We start from the raw sequence: 22,715 nt of genomic DNA, 5'->3' as shown, positions 1-22,715 counted from the left end.
TAGGCTCCATGTCTCACATCTGGGAGGAAGGGCTAACTAGCGAGGCACCCAGAGCAGCTACAGGCAGAATTACCTGTGCCCAGCCAGCCACGGCCCCGGGCCACACAGCAGAGCTTTACATTAGTTCTGCTCTCGGAGAGCTCGAGTGACTGGCACTCAGCTGCCCAACAAGCCCAGCCGACCTTGGCAGTGCTGCAGGGGCAATCGTTATGCAAAGGGCAAACCGTTCCTGAACAATTTCTTCAGCGTATCAGGCCCACATGTGCTTTTCTCCAACATCCAGCAAGTGCCTCATCCTCCGTCCAGCTGTTTTCCTCCTTGGACAGAGGCCAAACCCAAGAGAAACCAGGCTCCACAATGATGTTCAATTTCCCTTAGCACCTCTGAGGCAGGTTCCCCGCCATACTGCAACGCGGCCTCCTCACCGGGTTTGTTTGTGCCCATATGCCCGGCCTTCAGCAACCAGCCCAGCGGCCCTGCAACCATCTGCACCAGCAATGCTGCTTTGACAGCAAGAGGAAAGAAGGAGAGCGTTCCATGGCTAGATCCACAGCATGGTACCTTCCACCCCACCTTGCAAGCGTACATCAGCAATAACTGCAGAAGGTGCCCTGTCTACAGATCGGTGAACTTCAGCATGAAGGTTATGTGCAGGGGAGGTGGGGCTTCTGTAATCTTGACTAAAGCACCCGATTACCACCCTCCCCCCAGCCAGACTTTCATTGCCAAGCACGGTGGTCAGTTACCAACAAGCAGTAACTCTGAGTTTTCTCAATGGCTCCACAAGCAAGGAAAGTGCCCTAGAATTTAGACTAGGGTTTTCAAAGGAGCCTAAGGGAGTTAGGTGGCCCAATCCCAGTGCAAATTGGACATACAACTCCCTTTGGTATTGTCACAGGAGCTTTAGAGTCCAACCGAAAGCCCAGCAACACTGTTAACTACATACACCTCTACCCCGATATAACACGACCCCATATAACACGAATTCGGATATAACGCAGTAAAGCAGTGCTCCGGGGGAGGCGGGGGCTGCGCGCTCCAGCACATCAAAGCAAGTTCGATAGAACGGGGTTTCACCTATGACGCGGTAAGATTTTTTGGCTCCCGAGGACAGCGTTCTAGCGAGGTAGAGGTGTAACTGCTAAGCAACGCAGGGCCTGAGTTTTCTTACATGGGTGTATATCAGGAGCTATTCCCCTGAAAGCTCTGGTGTAATACAGGTGTAAATGAAAGAAGAATCAGCCCAGTCTGAACAAGCCTGAAGGTGGGAATCAATCAGCAGAAGGGAGGAGCTTCAAATCATATTTTAGAAATGACAAGATGTAGGAGGAAAGAAAGTACTTCCAGTAGATTTAGCTTCAGATGGGTTGGAATGAGACAACAGCAATTGTCTGTGTCACACAGGCAAAATCAGCCACTGGACAAAGTGCAGCAGATTTTTTCCAGTGCTCTTAAAAGACAAGAGCCCTCAGGCTTTCACTCACATTCACCATCTTGCACAGCGGTAGCTTTGTGTTACTGCTCGGGTACCGAGGGGTCTTCTGGCACAGAGGAGGTGGAATTGCATCCTGGTTACACTGAGCTTAGCCTGGAGGAAGGAGTTCACTGGCAACGCTTCTGCTCTATAATGCAAAGCAAAGCAACTCCCCCCCCATCTAGAGAACGAAGGGAAAACATGCACCTGGATGAAGCTAGGAAGTTACACTTAGGGCTACTGCTAAACCTTAACAAGCCTGCTAGGTTTTTAACACAATCCAACGAGCTGGGCCAACCCCCTCCACTCCTACACCTGGCAGCGCTTGACAGCCAGCCTGGACAGGTGTATGGGACAACACAAAGTGCAAGGCCATGGGAATCAGGTCCCCAGAGCTCGGCCATTCGGACAGTTCAAACCCACCCCTTTTTCTACCTCACCTGGGCTTGCCTTTGTGCCCATTAACCTGTTACAGGTGACTTTAGCTGACTTCCTTGCATCCAACCCTGGGGCTTATCAGACTGCTGACAGCCCCAAACTGGGCTATAATTAGCACTGAGGAGAAGGGAATATAAAGGGAGAAGAAGGGCTAGAGGGATGTGGCAGTGGGAAGAGAAAGTAACGATCATCTTCTGTTTATAAGGTGCCTTTCCTGGATTCTCTCAGACTGAAAAGCGGCCACCTCTGGGGTGGAACATGGCAGCTGTTTAAAACCATACAACAGTTTAAGGCAGGAAATAAAGAAGGTCACATTCAGCTGACACTGCAGAGGGAACTTAGTAGCAGAAAATAATCACCCAGGCTCAGTTGGGTGGATGCTCTTCCTCTTATGGACAGTGTGATGGGCTCTTCAGTGATCACAACTCCATCCTCGCTGCTGACCACCTCCTCTTTGAAAGTGGACCCTGGAGCCCCAGTGTGAGTGTATTAGAAGTGCTAATTAACGTATGTGCCCTGAGAGCAGTCTCTGGGGAAGCAGGCTAGGCTGGGAGCAGGCCTGTTGTCACAAAAGCAGAGCATCTCTTCGGCTTTCAGGTTCTGGAGACCCCTCCTACCCAAGCCAGAGGACGCTTGTCTGCAGAGTCCACTGTGTTTATCAACAAATAGATCAAATCACCCGGTGATGTCAGAACTCCAGGCAAGAACTGGTCTGAACAAGTGAGAACGTTCACCCACCCCCACAGCTGAGTGACGACAGGCATAGAATAGAAACAGTCTTTCTATGGAGCCTATACACAGTTTGCACAGATGCAGCACTTGCCATCCGCTGGCTCTTAAAGCGTTTTCCCAGCACCGGTCAGTTTCCACAATACCTCGGTGATGTATGTATTATTCTTGTTGGTCCATTTTACAGATGAGTAAACTGAGGCACTGTAAAACCAGCCTCAAACAAAAGGAAAGAACACCGGAGCCCAGGCTGACTCCCAGACCACTGCATAACACTGTAATGCTCGCTCGCTCGCTCGCTCTCAGCATTCCTGGTCACAATAATTCTGAGTCAAATGGGCAAGCTGAGCTTTTCAAAGTGAATTTGCTCCACTTCAATTCATCAGGAGACAAGCCACAAAGATTTCTGTTGGTTAAATGCATTTTGATTAGCAATACTTCATTTATTTATGGGCATTTTTATGGCACTAATCCCCATAGAACATTAATGAATTGTGTCTCCCATCCTTTGCGTGATTTTTCAGGGGCTAAAGCCCTGCTCTTCAATGGGATTTAGGTGCCTAAATACCTTTGTGGCTCTGGGCCTAAGTGACTTGCCCACGGTGACATGAAGTTTGTGGTAGAACTGGGACTAGAACCCATATAAAACATGTTCCAGACTCCGCTCTAAATCACATGCCTCTCTGTAGTATTTGAAGCCTGAATGACCCAGAGGATTGTTGACAGGGGACTGGAGAGAGTCTTTCTTCACTGGGTCCCTCCTAGGAGTGGGTCTGAAGCAAAATCCAGGCCTGAATCCTACTAAAGTTGAGGGCATGTGGATCTGTTTTGTCCTATTTCTAGATGTTTCTGAGTTCAACTAAGGCAGGACGGATAATACCTTTCCAAAGGAGCCTCCCAAGGCTCTGTACGGTAACATGAGATCATTCTAATAATTACCAAGCTGGTTTTGGCCAATTAAAATCCTCAGGAGAACATGAATGTCTTTAACTTAGCCTGGAACAGAGAGTGAGAGAGGCTGCTGACCAGACAGCAGAAAGCAGAGGGGACACATTAACCAAGGCAGGGGTACCTGCTGTGCTTCATCTCTATTTGCGGACATAATAGTCCTGTGGTCAAGGAACAGAATGTACACAGCCGAGTAGAAAGGAAAAGGAAATTGGCCAGGGAGAGCGAGTCAGGGCCATGAAAGGACTTGGAGGTTGCTCGAAGCATTTTAAACAAATCGGAAACTTCAGAGGGAGCCAACGAGGTGGCTGAAGCACGGGGGAAATAGAATCAGAATGCTCCGAGCCGATGAGTAACCGTATTGCAGAGCTGCTGACCAGCTGTGGCTTCCGGATAGCGTGTGCCGAGAGCTGGAGCAACGCAGATCAATCCACAAAGGCACAAACAACCAGGACGGAGGCAGCCGAGGCGAGAAAGTGGCTTAATCGCCTGGTGAGCCTTGTCCATTGATCAAAGATCTCATTAGTGGGCTTAGAGCAGAGAAAAGGGATCCTGGACACTTACATACTATTCCCAGCTCTGCCACGCCCTCACAGCAATGCTTTGTGCCTCAGTTTCCCCTGTTGCAAAACAAACATCATAAGGATGCTCCCCTTCGTCTCCAGGGTGTCGTGAGCCTGGCTTGTGAAGTTCTTTGAGATTTGCTGAACATTTAGGCAACTTATATGTATCTATGGAAATTATTATACAATCATCTGAGATTCACATTTTGACTGGGTGGGTGGGAGTGTGAAAAAGGAGCCTAGATGTCAGGTGGGAGCAGCTCCCACGTTCATTAGAAATGAGCAGTCACCATTTCTGAAGTGCCCAACTGCGTCTGTCATGCTGCTAGGGAGGAAGCCAGGAGATGCTGCCACTTGGAGCTGCGGAGAAAGCCAAATCAAGCCAGGTATTGTTAGCCCAAGAGAGGTGAGCAGGCCGGTGAGACAGCACGTAACCACTGTGCTGAAAGCGGCACGCCCAGCCCACCCCTGAGATAGCACCACCTCATCGCTCCACTGATTCAGAACTTGTGAATATTCTGGTCTTGCAAGTGAACCCCAATGAAACAAAGGACAATAAAATGATCGTGGATGACATCAGTATTGCATCATGGCTGCAGTCCTTAGCTTTCCCTTCAGTCTGCAGGTGTTACTAGCGGAAGAAGTGCTGCACAGTGGTTAGAACAGGGGCTTGGGAACCTGGTTCTGTTCCCTGGCATGCCACTGACTCACTACATTGCATTAAGTGAGTCATTTAACCTCTCTGTCCCTAACCTTATACTTGGCTGTAAAACGAGTATGTTGATGGAAGAGGTGGGGCTGTATGGTCACCATTGCCCTCTACTGAACAGAATCAGAACTGCTCAACTGTGTGTCATGTGCCCTGCACTGCTGACAGCTAATGAAGGTTCTCCAGATGGAAACTGTGTTTTATCCCAGCTGTTGCCATGTTGTTCTAAGTGGCTGTGTTGGATGCAGCAAAGCAACCACCATGAATTCCTAGCCAGCTATAGATCTATTGCACTATAATAGCGCCTGACCCAACCGAGTGTTTGGGAGACTTAATCGATGTTCGTAAAAAACTTGAAGATCTTCAGGCCCTTTAAACATGTGCAAGGTGTTATTGTCTGGGGCACATACTGGGAAGAATCAGAGGTTAAAAATGTATTGCCAAGTGATAGGAAGCATTATCAAAATTGTCCTGTGAGCAGCTGCAAAGGGACCAGCTGGGTCGTCAGACAGATTTGAACAAAACAAAATGAAAAGCTTGTATGTTCCATCCTCTTCCCTGCATTGGGAGATTAAATTAAAACTTTATAAAAAGTTCCCTTGGCTCAGTCAGTTTTATCTGCCTACAGCACTAACAGCAGCCGCTCCACCCTCCTTGTATTACCGGGCTGGGAATGTGGGTTTGCTGACATAAAACATTCATCCTACCTCCCATGTACCAACAGTGCCCCCCAGTGGCCACTCGGATGTACTTCTAGCAGGAGTTTCTTGAAAAACCCTATTTCATGCCCCATGAAACTCAAGCCCTCAGGCTTTTATCAGTGATTAATTATAGGGTAGACTTCTAAATCTTTTTATTACTCTAGATGAGGCTTTACAAACAACTCCACATGATTTACAGAATACTGCTTTCCAGTCTACATCAAATCCACTATCTGCTATTTTAAAGAGACACTAGCTTGTCCATTTCAGATTTGTTTGCAGAAGCGTCATAGTAGCTCCAGCAAGGTCTTGAGTAAGCGAGGGCTTTAAATCATTGCTGCTGGTCTGGACACTGTCCTAAAAGGCTGGGGCAGCCTGGAAAAGTGTCATGTTCCTATTTCACTTGCTTAAAGATCATATGGCTAGAGTGATAGTGATATATGTTTACTTGCAATATGTTATTCGGCCAGTAGATATCTCCATGGTCTAGCGTTCCAGACAGTGGAGAACCAGGTAAACAAGAGAAACAAAGCTGGCCCTCAAACTCCGTGTCTGTAGTTAGAACTGTTTTCTTTAATAAATACCTCCTGATTAATGTAGTTCCACACAGCATGACGGCAAGAGAACAAGCCTGGAGAGCGGTCCCAGAGGTGGGGTCTAATATTTGTACTTTGAAAGACCACTGTGAAACTAAAGTTCCTATTTTTAAAACAATTCCTTACCTCTTAGCGGCTAGGTACTTGGTAATGAGCATGCTAAAATTCAGGTTATTTATAGGAGAAACTAGAATAAAACCAACTTCCTTCCTGTGAACTGGTTGGAAGTTTTTAGATTAGGGTGACCAGATGTCCCGATTTTATAGGGACAGTCCCGATTTTTGGGTCTTTTTCTTATACAGGCTCCTATTACCCCCCACCCCCTGTCCCAATTTTCCACATTTGCTGTCTGGTCACCCTATTTTAGATAGCAATAATTTCTGAGCACACAACGGTGCTTAAAATAATGCAGCAGCACCTCTACCCCTATGCTCCCATCCACAGAACATTTTGCAAAAAAAAAAAGGCATAAGGTGGCCCCATTGCCTGGTTTGTCAATCACCTGCCCCTCCTGCACACACACCGCATGCAGAGACTGGGTGAGCATGGTATTTCTCAGAACTTTGGCACAATAAAGATGGTGACAGACTGTCCCTGTGACTGTTGCTAAGCAGTGTTGGTTTGTTTTTTAAGTGGTCGTGGTGGCTTTATGCATCCCAGAATGACAGACCTCAAACAATCAGAGGAAATTCAGCTGGTTGCAGGAGGGCGGATGCTTTCTGGGGGCAGGGTGAATGAACATCACAGCAAATTTTGCAAGTACCATTTACGATGGGGCCAGAAGAGTGTAAGGAATGGAGGGCTTGCACAGCCGTCTCACTGCATCCGTTTTGGAGAGTTAATATTCCCCATCTCTGATACACATGGCACAGGAACGATGCTAAGCTGGGCATATGGTTCAAGCTACTGGAGCCCTGTAAGCAGATGGGCTTAGCGGCCATTATTTCTACTCCCATAGCACCTATGAAACCGTCTGTGTAAAGACAGTCAGGCTTAGTCTACATTTAAAATGTTTTACTGCTATCACTATGGGGTGTGATCTGTGTATGTGCATGTGCATATATATATATATTATTTATTTGCACCAACATAGCTATGCTGGAAAAAGCCTTCATGCAGACAGTTATACCACTCACTATAAGGGATTTTATAACAGTATAGCTTATTTTGCTTCAGCGAATGCTACATTAGCCTAATGTAGGGGAGGGATAGCTCAGCGGTTTGAGCATTGGCCTGCTAAACCCAGGGTTGTGAGCTCAATCCTTGAGGGGGCCACTTAGGGATCTGGGGCAAAAATCAGTACTGGGTCCTGCTAGTGAAGGCAGGGGGTGGACTCAATGACCTTTCAAGGTCCCTTCCAGCTCTATGAGATAGGTATATCTCCATATATTATAAGAATTTTTATAGACACACATAACCTCATCAAGGGGGGGTTGCCAATTTTACTATGCTACCACAGTAAAAAAAAATTTTTTTTTTTAAAGTATAGACAAGGTGTAGGAGCAGAAAGAGACCAATATGCACAGAAGGGACAGAGTTATTTTAAATGATCAGGTTGCTTTGGGGTAGCAAAGGCATTACAGTGATATGGTTACGCACTGATATTAAAGTGCTTTCAATGCAACGGCTGAGCTAACTTCACTGTTTAAACATCATCTTCAGCGCCCTGCACCCCATCCCCTCTCTGCATTACCTTTATAGCCCTGGATGGGGAAGGACCCACACATCAGGCAGCCAGTATTTTGCCTTTCCCTGGGAGCAGCAAGGATTTTGACTCTGGCCCCACCCACCTACAGCTGATGCCCACCCAAAGAAGAGGGTAGATTGCCACTACTGCTGCTGCACCTCAAATTGCTCTGATCCCATCCCAGGGCTGCAGACAATTTTTACCAGGGGAAGGGTTGGGCTAGAATTAAAAATAAAATATTAGCTGTTGAATGTCACTTGAATGAGGAGTTTTGTACCGTGACTAAAGTTGTCCACTTTTAATAAAGCTTCTGTTCCCAACTCACTGTTTCCTTTGTTAAAGCAACTCCTTCAATTTGGAGAGCCCCAGCTGGAGTCCACCCCCCACCACCACGCGTGAGGGTCACCACTCTCACCGAGGGGACCTGGCCTAAAGCCTGTTAGTGCACAAGACTGGAGCTAACGAACAGTAATTCATAGACCTTGTTCAATTAACGATCAGGCCCTAGCCATAGAGTTCCAATGGAGGAGCAGTGCTGGCGGCGAAGTGCGGCTGTCCCACCTCTGCCACCCAACACCCGCATGCCCCAGGGCCCCAGCTTTGTTATTGCATCAGACTTCAGAATGCCGCTGGGGGACGTGACCGGAGCCTGCCTGCTACTAGTGCATGGCCCCACTGCTGCCAACCTCGAGAGATTAAAACGTCTGAGTCAGAGCCTCCTGCACCCTGCCCAAAGATTTTGTTTAGAGAGGACACAGTCGTTCTTGTTCTGTCTTTTGACCTCCCCCACACCCAGTCTGATCCTCGTGTGTGCATGTCACAACAAGCATTGCTCACTCTCCCCAGTTTGCCAGGTAATGGGATATTCGTGCCTGCTGCCCAGCAATTAATTCTGGCCCCATGAGCACCCATCACCCTCAACTCCTCCATTTATGGGCCTCTCCAGCCCCTTCTCCCAGGCCTCGGTAGGCTCCAGCATGGTCCCCTCTCCCAGGCTAAGGAGCAGCTCCAGAGGCTTTTCCCACCCAGGCCCTTTTCCTTCCCAGCTCTGGGGCTGCAGAGATGAGGCAGGAGCAAAGCACCTGGCCTGTCCCCATGGCTCACAGGTGGGGAGAGGACTGGGACCACTGTGAGCTGCCTCTCCCTTCCTGAGGGTGGGGTGGGAAGGGAGAGGGCTTAGAGATGCAAGAAGCTCTACCCTGAGCATCAGCCATAGACTGGCTCCAGCCCCTGCCAAAATCATGGGCCTTGGGAGTGGTGTGAGTTGGCACAACTGAGGGGAGATGGAGCTAGGAGAGGCAGGATACTTGGAAAGGCTTTTGCCCTAGGGTCCAGGCCCTCACCCCTGGAAGAGTTAGAGTCTTTCTTCCCCTGCTCCAGGGGCCTGTTGGACTTTTAGGGAAGGACACGATCCCACCCTGACTTGCAGAGCGGTTTGGAGGCAGGGGACTGCTCACCCCTGCTTTGACATGGACACACACCTCAGCCTTCAACGAGCTGCTAGGGAAGGAGGCCACTTGCTATAGGATTGGGCCATCCACAGAGGGAAGCGTATTAAACCTGCGCCCTGCCATTAGCCCCTCCCAGCTGCACTGGTGGGACTTTAGCTGCATCTACACTGGCAAAGATGGGGGTAGGGTTTTTCCATTTCCTCCCTCCCCTACTAGAAGCAGCCGGGGAGGCCCCAGGGAAGGGGTGGGAGGTGGAACTAGGCCCCTCAACAGAAGGTTAGGGTAAAGTTAGATGCAGTCTTTGATGTTGGAACCTGTGCACAGATGTCACATCCTAACCACAGGTCACATCCAAAAGTGACAGCTATGTGTGACATTAACACTATTTATACACCTCAAGAAAGAGTCCAGCTTTGAGTTGGGAGCATTTTATTTTGCTCTTAAGCAGTTGGACCTGGGTGATTACACTATAAAACCTTTCAGTTCCTCGCCGTACAATTTGGCCTGAAGACAGAGGAAAGTTATCACAACAGTTTTAGATGTATTCTTGAAAGAAGTTTCATTTTTTCTAAGTGCTAAGAAAGGGAAGAGTCTGCTCAAAAATAGTAAGACATACATCACAATGCAAAGTGCAGGCCTTTCTTGGGAGTTTGCTACTTTAAAAATGTTCGATCTTTCTCCATGCAGATTCAGTAACTTTCCCTGCTACTAGCATTTAAATGTTAGTCTGTTTGTATTAAAGTAGCATTTTTCCCATAGAAAGGAGAGAGTGATCAGCACCAGCACCTCACACCCTTCAGTAGTACAGACAGTTAAGAGATCTATAAAACCCTATAATCCAAATGAGGGTTATTGGATAGTTAAAGTTTTCCAGTTGTCTAATATCCCGTTTGGTAACTGCCATCAGATAAGAAGCTAGGTCTTAACTAATGACTCACATACAAGTGTTTGGCAGATTTTGGAATGCGCTTTATGGACACAGTCTTGACCCATACTAGAGCTGCTTGTATTCAGGCATCGCTAGCTCATGCTCCCGTTGGTTGTGCCCTGTGTTCCACTTAGCCTCAGCGCCTTAGAGGGTGGGGGGTTTAGACACAAGTCCACAGATCATTTTTGACTACTGTGATTTAAACTGATTACCTACAAGTATCTGTGTGTTATCCAGCTAGCACCTGGGTTCCCTTCTCCCCCACCCCAAAACACAGCAGCAGGATGCAGGAGGGACTTTGGGAAGAACCTTCCATTAAGGGAATGAAGCAGCCAGAGAGGATTCACTTAAAAGTTCCACTATTTGATACAGTGCATCAAATGGCACCTATCCCTTAAGAAGGTGGCTTTAGAAGCCCCACAAGCGACAGATGGAACACAGCCATGGATGGGCTCAGGATTCTGAGCAGAGGCCAACAACTATGCTTTGGCCAAGGCTTCTGCGGGTGCCCCTAATGCTTTGATATTCTCAACCTTCAAGCTTTACTGTCCTTGTATTACAGGCAAGGAGAGTTTTCCTAATCCAACGTACTGCCTGCTACGCCATTTCAGGCTACCCCAGGAAGGCTTCTGGCACAGCCATCACTGGTATTAAAGCTTTAGCTACAGAAAGGTGGTGGTGGGGCAAAGAGGGGTAATAGCCCGATAGAGCACCGAAAAGGGAAGCTACCGTACACTTGCTCCACTAGGGAAGTCCAGCTATGGCTTGACAGAATGCAAAGTTGGCTGGAGATCGGAGGTGGGGTGTGCGTGAACCCTATGAGTCATTTGCCAAGCATCTAAGATCTAAGCTAGTGTCTCGATATATGTCCCTCAATATACCATACCTGCTGGGCATGCCCAGCACTAGCACAAGAGCCGTAAGGCCAGCCCACTAAGAGTCTGTTCTCAGAGCCCTGATCCAAGCAGCCTTGGGGCACAGCGGTTAATAGCAATTTGCATGGTAAAAAGAAATCCTCAACTCCTCTGGAAGCCCTACATTGCGTGTGGCCCATGCAGCCCTGTGCTTCACATAGCAAAGTCCTTTGCTGCCATCAGTACTTGCAACGCAAAGCTTAAGCCACAGGAGTGGTTTTCCTACTATTCGGGTGCATTTCAGCTGTTGCTGGTCTGCAGCATTTAAGGCGCCCTCAGAGTTATGGAATCGCCTGACGTGGCAAAGGCTTTACAGGGTGGAGAGCTACAGGGAACATGCTACCTACAGAATGACTATTTTCACTCTGCTGTTACAAAACAGCCACAAGATCTTCTTGGCTGCAGTGGGACCTGCCTCCCATTCTACCAGCTAATTTTCAGTTGCCATCCTTCCGTGGTAGTACAAGTGTCACACTGCAAGGAAGAAATCTCATTGGGATTGGGGAATGGAGCAGCTCTGGAATAGCTCTTACCCATGGTGACATTTTACAGTGTCATGATTAAAGACATTTCTCATTATTCTACTAGAGTCTGATGTCATGTGTGGAACAACGCAACGCAGCTGGTTGGCTCTGTGTAGGTAGAAGAGCTCCGATTAATTTGAAATCCAGGGAAAAACGAAAGACTTGTAAAGAGTAAGTGGTCACCATACAAGTTTAAAAAAAGTCAGTGGCTTCTGCATGAGTGCACCACAGAAGTGCGGGCAGGATAGCCAGGGAGCTAAACAATATTGCTTTGGCAAAAGTCAAATGAGAACCACTGCCCCGTGTCTAAAGAATGGCACTTGGGAACCAACTAGCCAGATAAACCAAGTTGCTCATTTTGGAAAAACCCACTACACTTTAAAGCAGTGATGAATGAGCCTTCAGTCTAGAGCAGCACCCCTCCAAAACTGCAATCACAACCTTGAATCTTACACCTGTACATGGCTGCCTAGCCCAATACTGGTCTATTAAAAAAGTTGGCAGCATACGTCTCTTAAGATGTGTGGCATGTGAGAATGGATTTCCACTCACTCAGTGAACTTGAGCAAGTGAACCCATCCCCCCCAGTTCTCCCAAATCGGGCGTGAACGTCAGCCAGTGTAGATCTATTTAATAAGCACCTCTCCATAAGCCTTGAGCAGCCCAGGTTGTTAAATACAGACATTTCCCTATATTAAACCAGTTGTCATTTCTACACCACATGTAAACCTTGTTTGCTTTACAGGATTAGCTATTAAAGTGCCTATTTCTTTTAGGATTCTCATCTTCTAGGTGGAAAGACACTACGTGGGCAGAGGAAAGGACTCTTCAGGGGATTAGCCAGCAGGTATTCTTCATCCCTGCCAGGCTAGAAGTAGCAGGTGAGAGGTCTCAGCCCATGCCAGCCCCAGGCCAACAAATGTTGAATATTTTGTATTTCAAATGCTAGGACTGAACTGGTTTTATCCTCATCTCGTGTCTTGGTGCAGGAAGTATGAGCTGTGGCAATACAGTTCAATAGCCTCGGAGAGTATTTTGTGCCTCTCTCAAGATTGTTCAGAATCAGTTATTTTACCCAACTCTGCATCTCCTTTCTAGGATCCTGCCAATGGACCCAGAGTGAGTCTGATCCCTAAGCACAGTCACAGGTACCAGTGGGAATCACCCTCCTGTAAGAGATTGGCACTTCAGGCTTCAGCAGCATTGTTCTGGTTTGTTTTACTAGCGTCTTGAAGGAGTGGTGTTGTTTCTGAAGACCAAGATGGTGCAGTCTGTGGGTCTGGCTCTTGTGGGCTCTTCTCTCTGGCGTTTCTCTGAATGAATAAAAGCAAGGACAGGTGACTCAGGGTGCAGCTAGACACCAGCACTGGTCATCACACAACCCAGTGACTAAAGATTTACATAGGCTACCTGACAGTATGTTCAGCACTGGAATTTGTCATCATGTAAAAACTCCAGACTAATCTGCAGTTTAGTGACACCCACAAAGGGGGAGCCAGCTGCTCCCCCACAACATGTCCCATTCAGAGACCAGAAACTGGATGTTCATTAACCCACAGCTACTGTCCATCCCAGTGTTTATTGCTGCCCTTGGGAGAAGTAAATGCTTAAGAGCACCAACATGTGGTCCATTTGATCACAGAACATTCGACAGAGGTTTCAAAACAAAGCCAGGATGAAAAATCTGAAGAACTACAGGTTTCAAGAGGGGTGTAAAATTGGCATTTACTACAGTAGCATCTCAATGAGACAGCAAATACATCAGGCATTCTAATTAATACATTACCCCAGCAACCTACAGCACTTGGTCCATTCCTGGGCTATTCCATCCTGCCAATGAAAGTTTACTGCAAAAGCCTTTTGCATAGACAAACAAGCTGTATGGCAACTTAACCCCAAAAGCTTTCCAAAGTAAGCATCATGCATGAGAACAGAGTGACCTGGTGACTCATTCTTTAGGAAGTGGTTGACTTCATTTATTACAGAAAAGTAAGAGCAATCCTAATGTATGTAAGCAGTATGAAATAGCCAAACTGGTAATACTGGGCCACATCTTGTCAGAGTATTCTTTAAGTCTAAAGCTCAGAAGCAATACAACCCTCTATTCTGCCTAATGAGAGATGTATCCTCCGCTCCATGTGGGTGCTCCATATTTGTACAGAGCTCCCACCGGGACCTCATGGAATCCCAGGAGAGGCCCCTCCTGGGAGATTTTTACCCCAAGTGAGGTTAAGCAATCTCAGGCTGCTCAACCTGGAAAGTACTTAAGCACGTGTGTTAGACTCCCTTTTAGGAACGGCTCTTTTCTTGATTACAGGGCCTTTAACTGGAGTATGCATCTCGATCCACAAAGCGAGCGCACATTTAAAAGGTTGAACAGTTCAACACCTTGATATAGAAGCTAAAAATATTTAGCATGTGCCAAGAAAGTTTTAATCAATCCATTCCTAATTCACCGCTTTTAAAAGTGTTGCTTAGTCTCGACTGGTGTTGGCTGTATCTGTTATAACACTGAAGAGTAACAAGTTTTGGTCTCCAAATTCATTTTCAGATTTGGCTGAAGTGAGGCAGATCCACAGGTGTCACCCAGGCTCTTGTAGGTCATTGCTGATTTTACCCCCTCTATGCCCCAGCAAGCAAAAGTTCTTACAGATGATAGGACCTCACCTCCATGCCAACCGTCACATACATCTAGCCAATCTCCAGGACTGCAGATAGTGCTTCCCATGAATCCACCAAGAAGGGGGTTTTGAAAGAAGAGTTACGTGCACCTTCTATCCCCAACACCTAATGAAGTGCGATCTAAATGCATGCAATATTCCCATTTCCTAGTTTAACCCAAAGCAAGCTTATTGCCACGAAGCATGAATAAAGTTTACCAAGAGGGCATGTAGTTTAAAGTGCTCAATGTTCACATGTAGTTTGATAGATTTAAGCAACATTTCGGCAGATTTATCAAGTTAGCATTGTTTAGAGAAGAGTTTTACCTTTACTGGGTACCCACCTACAGGCTGGCTTCCTGCAGCACCGTCCCCTTAACTGGTGTCAACGGTTTTTCGGACAAGGCCTGGTCGGCCTCTTTAGTCTTTTTATTGCTACTCCAAAATAAAAAGCATTTTTCCTAGAAAATAATCAGGCTAGTTTATGTTGTATTTTAAAAGACATTTGGAAGATGTTTCCACTTGAAAAAGGGTGGCTATGTTTAAGTTGTAATCATGGTTTACTTAGTTACTAAATTCTAGTTCTTTACACGGAGTTTAAATTAGAGCTACAACGTTGTTCTTATTTTAAGAAGATTAATAATCTGTACCAAGCCATCTTTAAAATGGTCTGTTCACATTTCAGACTCTTGAGAGACTTCTAATGAAACATAAAAGGGTTTGTTCAGTGGATTGGGATTGTCGCACAGAGTCACTGCATGCAAACTTTGCTGTGGTTGTGCAAGGGGGGGGATTTCTTGTTGTTTTTAAAGCTTTTGTTTGGATTGGTGGGACAGACAGACACCATTTTAAATTGGCTCAAGTTACAATCCAGAATCTAACTTTGCATTTAAGAGACTATTTAACATTTTCCAGTATCTCATTGAGGTTGAGTAAGCAACAGTGCTCCCTCTAGAAAGCTGCTCTGGGAAATAAAGTACATTTTATGTGCAGTTGCAAGAATTTAAGGAGATTTCATAATGGATCACAGATGGATTTAGAGCCTTTGCCTTAACCACAGGCACTCAGTCAAGAGCATTCTGGCTCTTCAGAGGGAGGACTGTGGTTGATTAAGCAATCTATTAAGAGCTGATTATTAACACTTCACTAGAACAATCAAGACTGTACCTTAAATGCAGCTTTTATTTTGACCTGTGTTGCAGTTTGTATTATGCATCTATTGATCACTATGTAGTTACGTAACCCTAAATGCTCAACATGATTCCCCTACAAATTTATAGGGCCACTTCCAGGTTCTCTGCTGTGATTTTTGTTCACTCATTTTTCAGTGGGTAAGAAGAAAATTTCTTGAAGTCACATTTGGTTGTGTAGCACCAATACAGGCTCAGTTGTGGCTTAGCTGGCAACACTAGTTGCTCACCAATGGATAATTGCAACTGCCTTGTGCCTAGGATTCTCTTTTGCAGATCAGTATTCACCGTTTGCTGCCAGAGGCCTCCATTCATGCAAGTGGCCAATTGGAGTTCATTGACCCTATACTGAATCCCCATTGGTAGAGTGCTCCCTGTAGAGGATACCCATGTTTTAGGGTCTGTTGTGGTGTCCCTGTTAAAACCAACTCCTGTAGAGTGGCCACTGGAAGGAGCTGTGAGACAGTGTATCTGACAGCAATACACTGGTTGCAATTGCCCTGCATAAACACCCCCACAGGAAGTTCTTTGGGCTGGGCTTCCCTACAGAATTAACTGGGTTCCTTGCTCTGTGCTCAAAGCCCCGCCTCCATCTAAGGGTGCAAGAGCTGGATAGAGCAGGGGTGTAAAGTCTCAGACCAGCATAAATGTGGAGTAGCTTCTGGTTTCATAGATTCCAAGGCTAGAGGGGGACCATTGATCTAGTCTAACTGCCTGTATCACACAGGCCATAGAACTTCCCCATAATATTTCCTTTCAAACTACAGCTTTTAAAAAAAAAAAAAAAAAAAAAAAAAAAAAAAAAAACACACACCCTTGATTTAAAGGATGCCAGGAATTGAGACTGCACCCACAACCCTTGTTACATTTTCCTATGGTTAATTATCCTCCTTGTTAAAGTACGATCAAAGTCAATCGTGTGGTTCCCACTTTATGCCAAGGAATAGCAGCACTTTTGCTTTTCACATAATGGCGCTCACTACTAACAGGTCAGTCACTTGTACTATAGTTTTGATCATCACTTATCCCAGCTAATTTACTAATCTAAATCACTTCAGAGAACCATCAAGTGAATCAAACACTATTGAATCAGTTTCACTATACAGTAAATGGTTTAGCTTTAAGATTACAGACCTGGTATTCCTTTGGAATTGTTCATCCACGCTCACTTTGCAACAAAGGGATTTGGAAATAATATGCCCAAGTCAATTATGCTGCCGTGTGGCTTGGTTTAAATCCAATTATTCACCACTTGGAAAACCCTGGCAACTAGTTAACTGCTGATATTCAAACCCATTTTAAGATAAGTGGGATAAGGAAAAGCCTGCCATTTCTTCAGTGCATGCAGAAGTCATGATTGTTTCAAGGATTTAAGGACTGGAGGGCAAAATAGGATCTGCTTGGGCCTCTGTTGCAGATATCGCAATTGCAGGCAAGTTGAGCCAAAGTACCAGGTTGTGGGATTTAAAGCCAGATTCAAATGAGCTAGTTGGGAGGAATATGTACACACACTCAACTTGCTAGTCAATAACCAGGAGGCGGTTTTAAAGCAAACACGGACTATTTGGAGTCTTTCCAGGTGCACATTTTGGGGCCAAAGTTGAAAGATGTCACTATCAAGGGTTTAAAGCATTAACTTTTGGCATCTTTTCTCATGCGTTATCCTCATGTTACACAGCAATCCTCAAGATTACTCCAGCACAGTAAGGGAGTGGGATCACCCCATACTATCTCTAAGTCCCAAGGCCACTCATGTTGAAGTACCCTATATGCTGCACTCTGAGTAAACAGCAGATTTTCAATACCCCTTGATGATCTTCCCCAAGAGAAAGGGCCCCAGGAAGTTTTCCCGTCTTAAGTGTACCTGGGAGGAACTACTGCATATGTACACTGGTTAACAGACTTGTTAGGAACTTGGGAGCTGGCTTGAGTAACTAAGGCCTGGTCTACACTACAGTTAGATCGACGTAAGCGGCCTTGCATCGACCTAACTAAGTCCATGTCTACACTACAGCCTTGTCCCACCCACGTAAGTGCCTTACTACACCAGCATAACTACTCCACCTGCACGAGGCTTATTTTGGTGTAGTTAGGGTGACAGTGTCTGTGTAAACACTGTTACTTACGTGGGTTGTCCCCTGCTCCCAGTAGGGAATGGAGAGGTGGGGAGGGCAGCTTATCAGGAGCTGGTGGGCTCTCAGCTCCCCACACTGCCCCTCTTAGGTTGGTGGAAGTGCTCCTGGTGAGAATGCAGACCACCAACCCAAGGAAGGTAGAGTGGACATGCACCACTGTAGTAATTACTGTGGTGGCTGTAAGTCGACCTAACAAAATTCAGTGTAGAAATATCCTAAAATTGCTAAATGCACAGAATCCATTGCTGGAGTCTGAAGTCTAGAATCTGAACTACTGTCATACTGCTGCCTTTGGTACTGGGGGAGGGGGCGGGAGGGGAACAGGAATCAGGGTTCCAGGAAAGAAGAGGGAGAAAGCAGCTCACCCTCTTCTTTCCTGCTTGCTGCATTGAACATAGTGAGCTCCTGGCCCTATTCCAGTCTATTTTACCCACTGCAAAGGATCACAGCCATTACAGAAAGTGGTTGCAGTCCAGACTTCTAGGAGGTTTAGCAAACCCCACTGCTAAGACACCTAGTGATCTTAAATAGAGAAGTCACTCAGTGCTAAGAAGCAGCTAGGCAAGGGAATATCTTTTACTGGACCAACTTCTGTTATGAACAGAGACAGACAAGCTTTTGAGCTCGAGGTCATCTAAAGCAGTGCTCTGTGTGAGCTTGAAAGCTGGTCTGTGTCTCTCAGCAACAGAAGTTGGTCCAATAAAAGATATTACCTCACCCACCTTGTCTGGCTAATTATCCTGGGACCAACTGCCACAATACTGTATAATAAGCAGCCAGACTTCTGGAGAGTAAGCTTGGGGTTTAGCTCGTGAAAGGAAGTGTTCATATACTTTGAGCCATTCAAGCAATAACTAACGAGCATCAGTGGCTACTTCAACACTTGCTCTGGTCAGACCAAAAAAAGAAGGGAGAGTGACCTTCCCACACCTATCACGTGGTGTAAATGGCTTGTAGGAATGTTGATGAGGAATTTGGAGGCAGGGCTGGAAGATACAAGACAAAGAAGCTTCATTGAGCTTAGTGTCAGCTAAAAAGGCCCACTCATTTGTTGAAGTCTTTCAGGTGTTCAGAGTTAGACGTGAGCAGAGGTGAGCAATGCCCCTAGTGCCTACTTCGCAGCAGGGAGTGTGGCCATCAAGTATGACATCTTAAGACATCAGCAATCTTACGTTAGATTAACTAGCACTACAATTGAAAAAAAAAAAATCAGAAATTTCTGGATTAGGTTGAAAGTTGGCATCAGTTGATTAAGCCATGAGTTTTGCCATTTGCTTGTTCCTACCTGTCTCTTTACCTCCAGTACAATGGCAGCAACAATCAAAGCGACACCCAGACCGATGCAGATATATTGCACATAGTCCAGCACAGATGGGATCAGTACCAGGTTGGTGTAGAACTGCTTTAAGACTGAACCTTCAATGGCCCCGCTCTGCCCAGAAGAGAGTCGTTTTCAGTGGCAGTTTTGCAGATCATAGTTCACAGCACAGCGATTCTGTATTAGTGGTGTCCCTGCTTCCTCTAAGGCATGGCTTGGAAAACTTATTTTGGCATAGAGCAATTCAGTGAAGTGTAAGAAGTTAACAGACCACAAGGAAATAAATGCTAGTCTTTAAAACAGAAGCTGCATTGGAATTTGTACTACCAATAGTAGGTTTAACTTGTAATAAATGCCTAGACAGCCGGGGCTAAAATGTTTGGGCTAGCGACATTAAGTTTTATTCATTTCATTAAGTGACAAATACCCAGCATGCCCTTCCAGCTTGTACAGCTGGTAGGCGTTTGCCCACCTGTGTTAACTTGGGAGACCTAGACCGAGAATTTAAGCAAGAATATCACTGATGCTTTCTAAACACACAAGTGATCAGAAGAGGTTACGCACTCAAATTGCACGACTGAGTCAGGAAGAGATTAAGTGTGCAGCCAAGTGTTTCTAATCCATTTATGCAAAGTTCCAATTAAGAACAGTGCAGCTTAGACCTTTACTCCAGTTGAAGTTTCTCCAGTAAAGACATGTAACGCTGCCCTTCTAGTCCCTTCCCACACTGCTCTCATTACAAACCATCTACTTCTTCCAACTGCCCCTGCATTGCCTCCTTTTCGGTACAGATTTTGCATGGTTAACATTACTTTTCCAACCAAGGGGAGTCAATCCAACTCACCTCTGCAAACCAAAGTATAGGCAAGACAACCGGCTTGATTTGTCCTGTTTGACTAAACAGAAAGAAAGGTTCACACTTATATTTATAATCAGTCAATCGACACATACCAGCGTTATGCTCCAATGGTTTCTAAGGAGCTGGTCAGTTTTTACTAGATGACATTTCAAAATTTGACAGGCCTGAAGACAATGGAAAAAGTTGGTGATTCTCCCCCCCCCTCCCATTTCAGTGAATTCTTTCTATGCAATATTAGGTCTGACTAAACTGCTCAGATGCAAAACTTTAAAGTTGTTAGTTTTTAGGGGAAGAACTTGAATTTTAGTTGATGTTTAATAAGTACAGTCAGCATTTCCCAGATATTACTGTAGTATCTGAAATACCATGGTTCTTCCCTTAGACTTCCAAAAGGGATCACTTTGGAAGCATTGAGTTGAATGGGAACCTCTGTGCTTAATCCAAGAGTTATTATAATGCATTCTGGCAACCTATGTGGTACTGGAAATGTAGGTCATAGTGTTGCTGCCTCAGCTAATTGTTAGAGGCTGGAATAAAACTGGTCTAGAGAGTGCAAGTTTACCTCCTCCTCCAAGAGCAAGTAACCTACTGCTCCAAGTGCTATCGCACCAGATTTCGAGAAGAGCTCAGCACCCAGTTTGGAAGTCTGGCCACTTGTTTTGATACTTGAGTGGCAGGAGCGTGCTTTTGGAAGGCTGACTGCAATTGTGAGCACACATTTCAGAACTCTGACCCAGGGAGTCTACTTTGTATTTCATTTGCAACAGGGCCATCAGAACACGGAGACTATTGCATGACTAGGCACTGCTACATTCCAAGCTCTTAAAGCTGCAGTCTAATGTTAGGCTATGTCTACACTAGAAATGCTTTGCCAATATATCTCCTAGTGTGGATGCAACTGTAAAAGCACTTTGCACCAGTATAGAAGCCACCCTCACTCCCCAAGTAAAAAGCTACACTGGTAAGTGCAGTTTTGCCAGGATCACCGTGTCTGCACTTGGGTGTTCTGATGGCATAGCTGTGTCAGGGGTGTGAAGAGGTGTGAACACCACAGCCATGTTGTCAGGAGTCTAGTGTAGACATAGCCATGAACTGGTTCAGAGGTTTCGTCCACACAAATAGCTAAAGCAAGATAAATAAGAAAGCCAACTGAAGAGGCATATACCTGCATATGGTGCGTTACATGTGGAAAGCCATGTAGGGCTTGTCTGTTCATGAGCTCAGCTGAGTAGAAATGTCTCGGAGAGAAGGCACTAGGCTTTGAGGTATTTTTGTGTCAATATCTTGACAAGTTTAGGTTTGACAACTGACGTGAAACTGAGGAATGGGATTAGACAGTGAATAGATTGTCCTACATAGAGCTGGTTTTTTTGGATCCAGAAGAATTATAACAAAGAAGCTATTCAAACAGCATTACATTTGTGAAGAAGCATGTAAGCCACATGTCTCTTGGACATCCCCAAAGCAAGCTACTTACCTTATGCCAGAGACCTTCTTTATATACAGACTCAGTTGCAGCTTGATGGAGCAGTTCATTGGAATTCCCGTGACCTGCATTAAAACAGGAAACCAAGCACGTCTCAGCAATACTGCCTGGTGTTCATGTAGAAGAAAGCTCTTAAAAAAAAAAAAACCCCAAACCACTAACAGAATTGCAACATGTGAAAGCGCCTAGCACATGCAAAAGAGGCGAGGGAAGGAGAACAGAAAGAGGGTAAACGGCTCTGAGGAAGACCTTGCCTTAAGAGGTATCATTGCTTTTCACTTTAAGCCTGGGCTACGGGGAGTGCTTAAGCAGAGACAAGAAGGTGTGGCAGTCGAGTCAGGATTCAGAAGACAGAACAGTTTTCTAGGAAGATCAAAACAGCCTCTTCTGGGAAATCTGATCGTTAGCAGAAGAACTCTGCTTTCAGAAGGTAATTGAAAGGGTCCTCCAAGGTGGGCGAGCAAACCATTCCTCAAATCACAAGACAAGATTAAAAACCAAAGCTGGCACAAAAGAACTGCTACTACTGATACAGAGTAGTGCTAACGGAGAAACACTGTAGCAGACCAATATTGTCAAGTCAGCACACAGCAAGGCCAAATAACTGACTTACACTCTTAAAAACAACCAGTCCTTGTGGCACCTTAGAGACTAACAAATTTGGGCGTAAGCTTTCGTGGGCTAAAACCCACTTCATCAGATGCACTCAAAGGCCTAAAGGCAAGTTGGCACTATTAAGAAATTGGGTGTTTGTATCCTAGTCTAATTTATGAAAAAGATAGTTTTAGTGCAATGTCAGCTTGTTTTGACGTTTAAGAGCATGAGTTGTCTGCAGGGCAATATCCTAAGTGTCAAGGTGGCAAGATGCACAAAAAGCCCCGTCACTGGGGAATTTGGCAAGCGAACGACCACCCACACAAGGTTTCATTCTTTGATTCAAGCCACTTACTAATTCATTTACTCACATTACTTCCACAGTGGTGCCAACATCCATGAGGATGACTGACAGGTGTTTAGATACAAACTGTTGGACTATCAAAACATCTGCCAAAATGATGTTACCACGGAGAGTTAAAACTAACAAGATTAAGGCTTTAGCAGGATTGCAATATCACTACAGCGTCCTGTTTATGGGTAGCATAATACTCTTACACCTATTTAATATCTTCCCCACCCTCACCAGCCTTTCCCACGCCTCTGCTACTAACCTTCAATAGCTTTGTAGTGCGAAGCAACAGAACATTCTGTGAATTGTGCAACTGAGATTTTATCTCCATGGCTCGTGTTTATTACAGCTATTTTAATTAAGCTTCATTGCCATGGACTTTATTTTATGGTCTACACAGATTAGCAAGTAATTGGGGGGGGGGGGAATTAATCTTTTCCTTTTAAAGAGCCAAAGTAC

At 45.6% G+C, this 22,715-nt stretch overlaps 1 protein-coding gene across 1 annotated transcript in view; it reads right to left on the bottom strand.

Moving 5' to 3' along the window:
* Positions 1-12,849: 12,849 nt before the first annotated feature.
* Positions 12,850-22,715, bottom strand: part of SCARB1 (scavenger receptor class B member 1) — a 40,474-nt gene continuing 30,608 nt past the window's right edge. Inside the window, exons 10-13 of the mRNA XM_065417985.1 lie at positions 21,302-21,375; positions 19,810-19,861; positions 18,933-19,079; positions 12,850-12,975 (exon numbers count right to left, since the gene is read on the bottom strand). Of these exons, the coding sequence (XP_065274057.1) occupies positions 12,850-12,975; positions 18,933-19,079; positions 19,810-19,861; positions 21,302-21,375 (399 nt within the window). The remainder of the gene's footprint in view (positions 12,976-18,932; positions 19,080-19,809; positions 19,862-21,301; positions 21,376-22,715) is intronic.

The sequence above is a fragment of the Emys orbicularis genome, chromosome 16 (assembly GCF_028017835.1).
Source record: "Emys orbicularis isolate rEmyOrb1 chromosome 16, rEmyOrb1.hap1, whole genome shotgun sequence".
Taxonomy (NCBI): Eukaryota; Metazoa; Chordata; order Testudines; family Emydidae; genus Emys; species Emys orbicularis.
The sequence above is the reverse complement of the archived record's forward strand: the minus strand, read 5'-3'. Positions and strand labels throughout refer to the sequence as shown.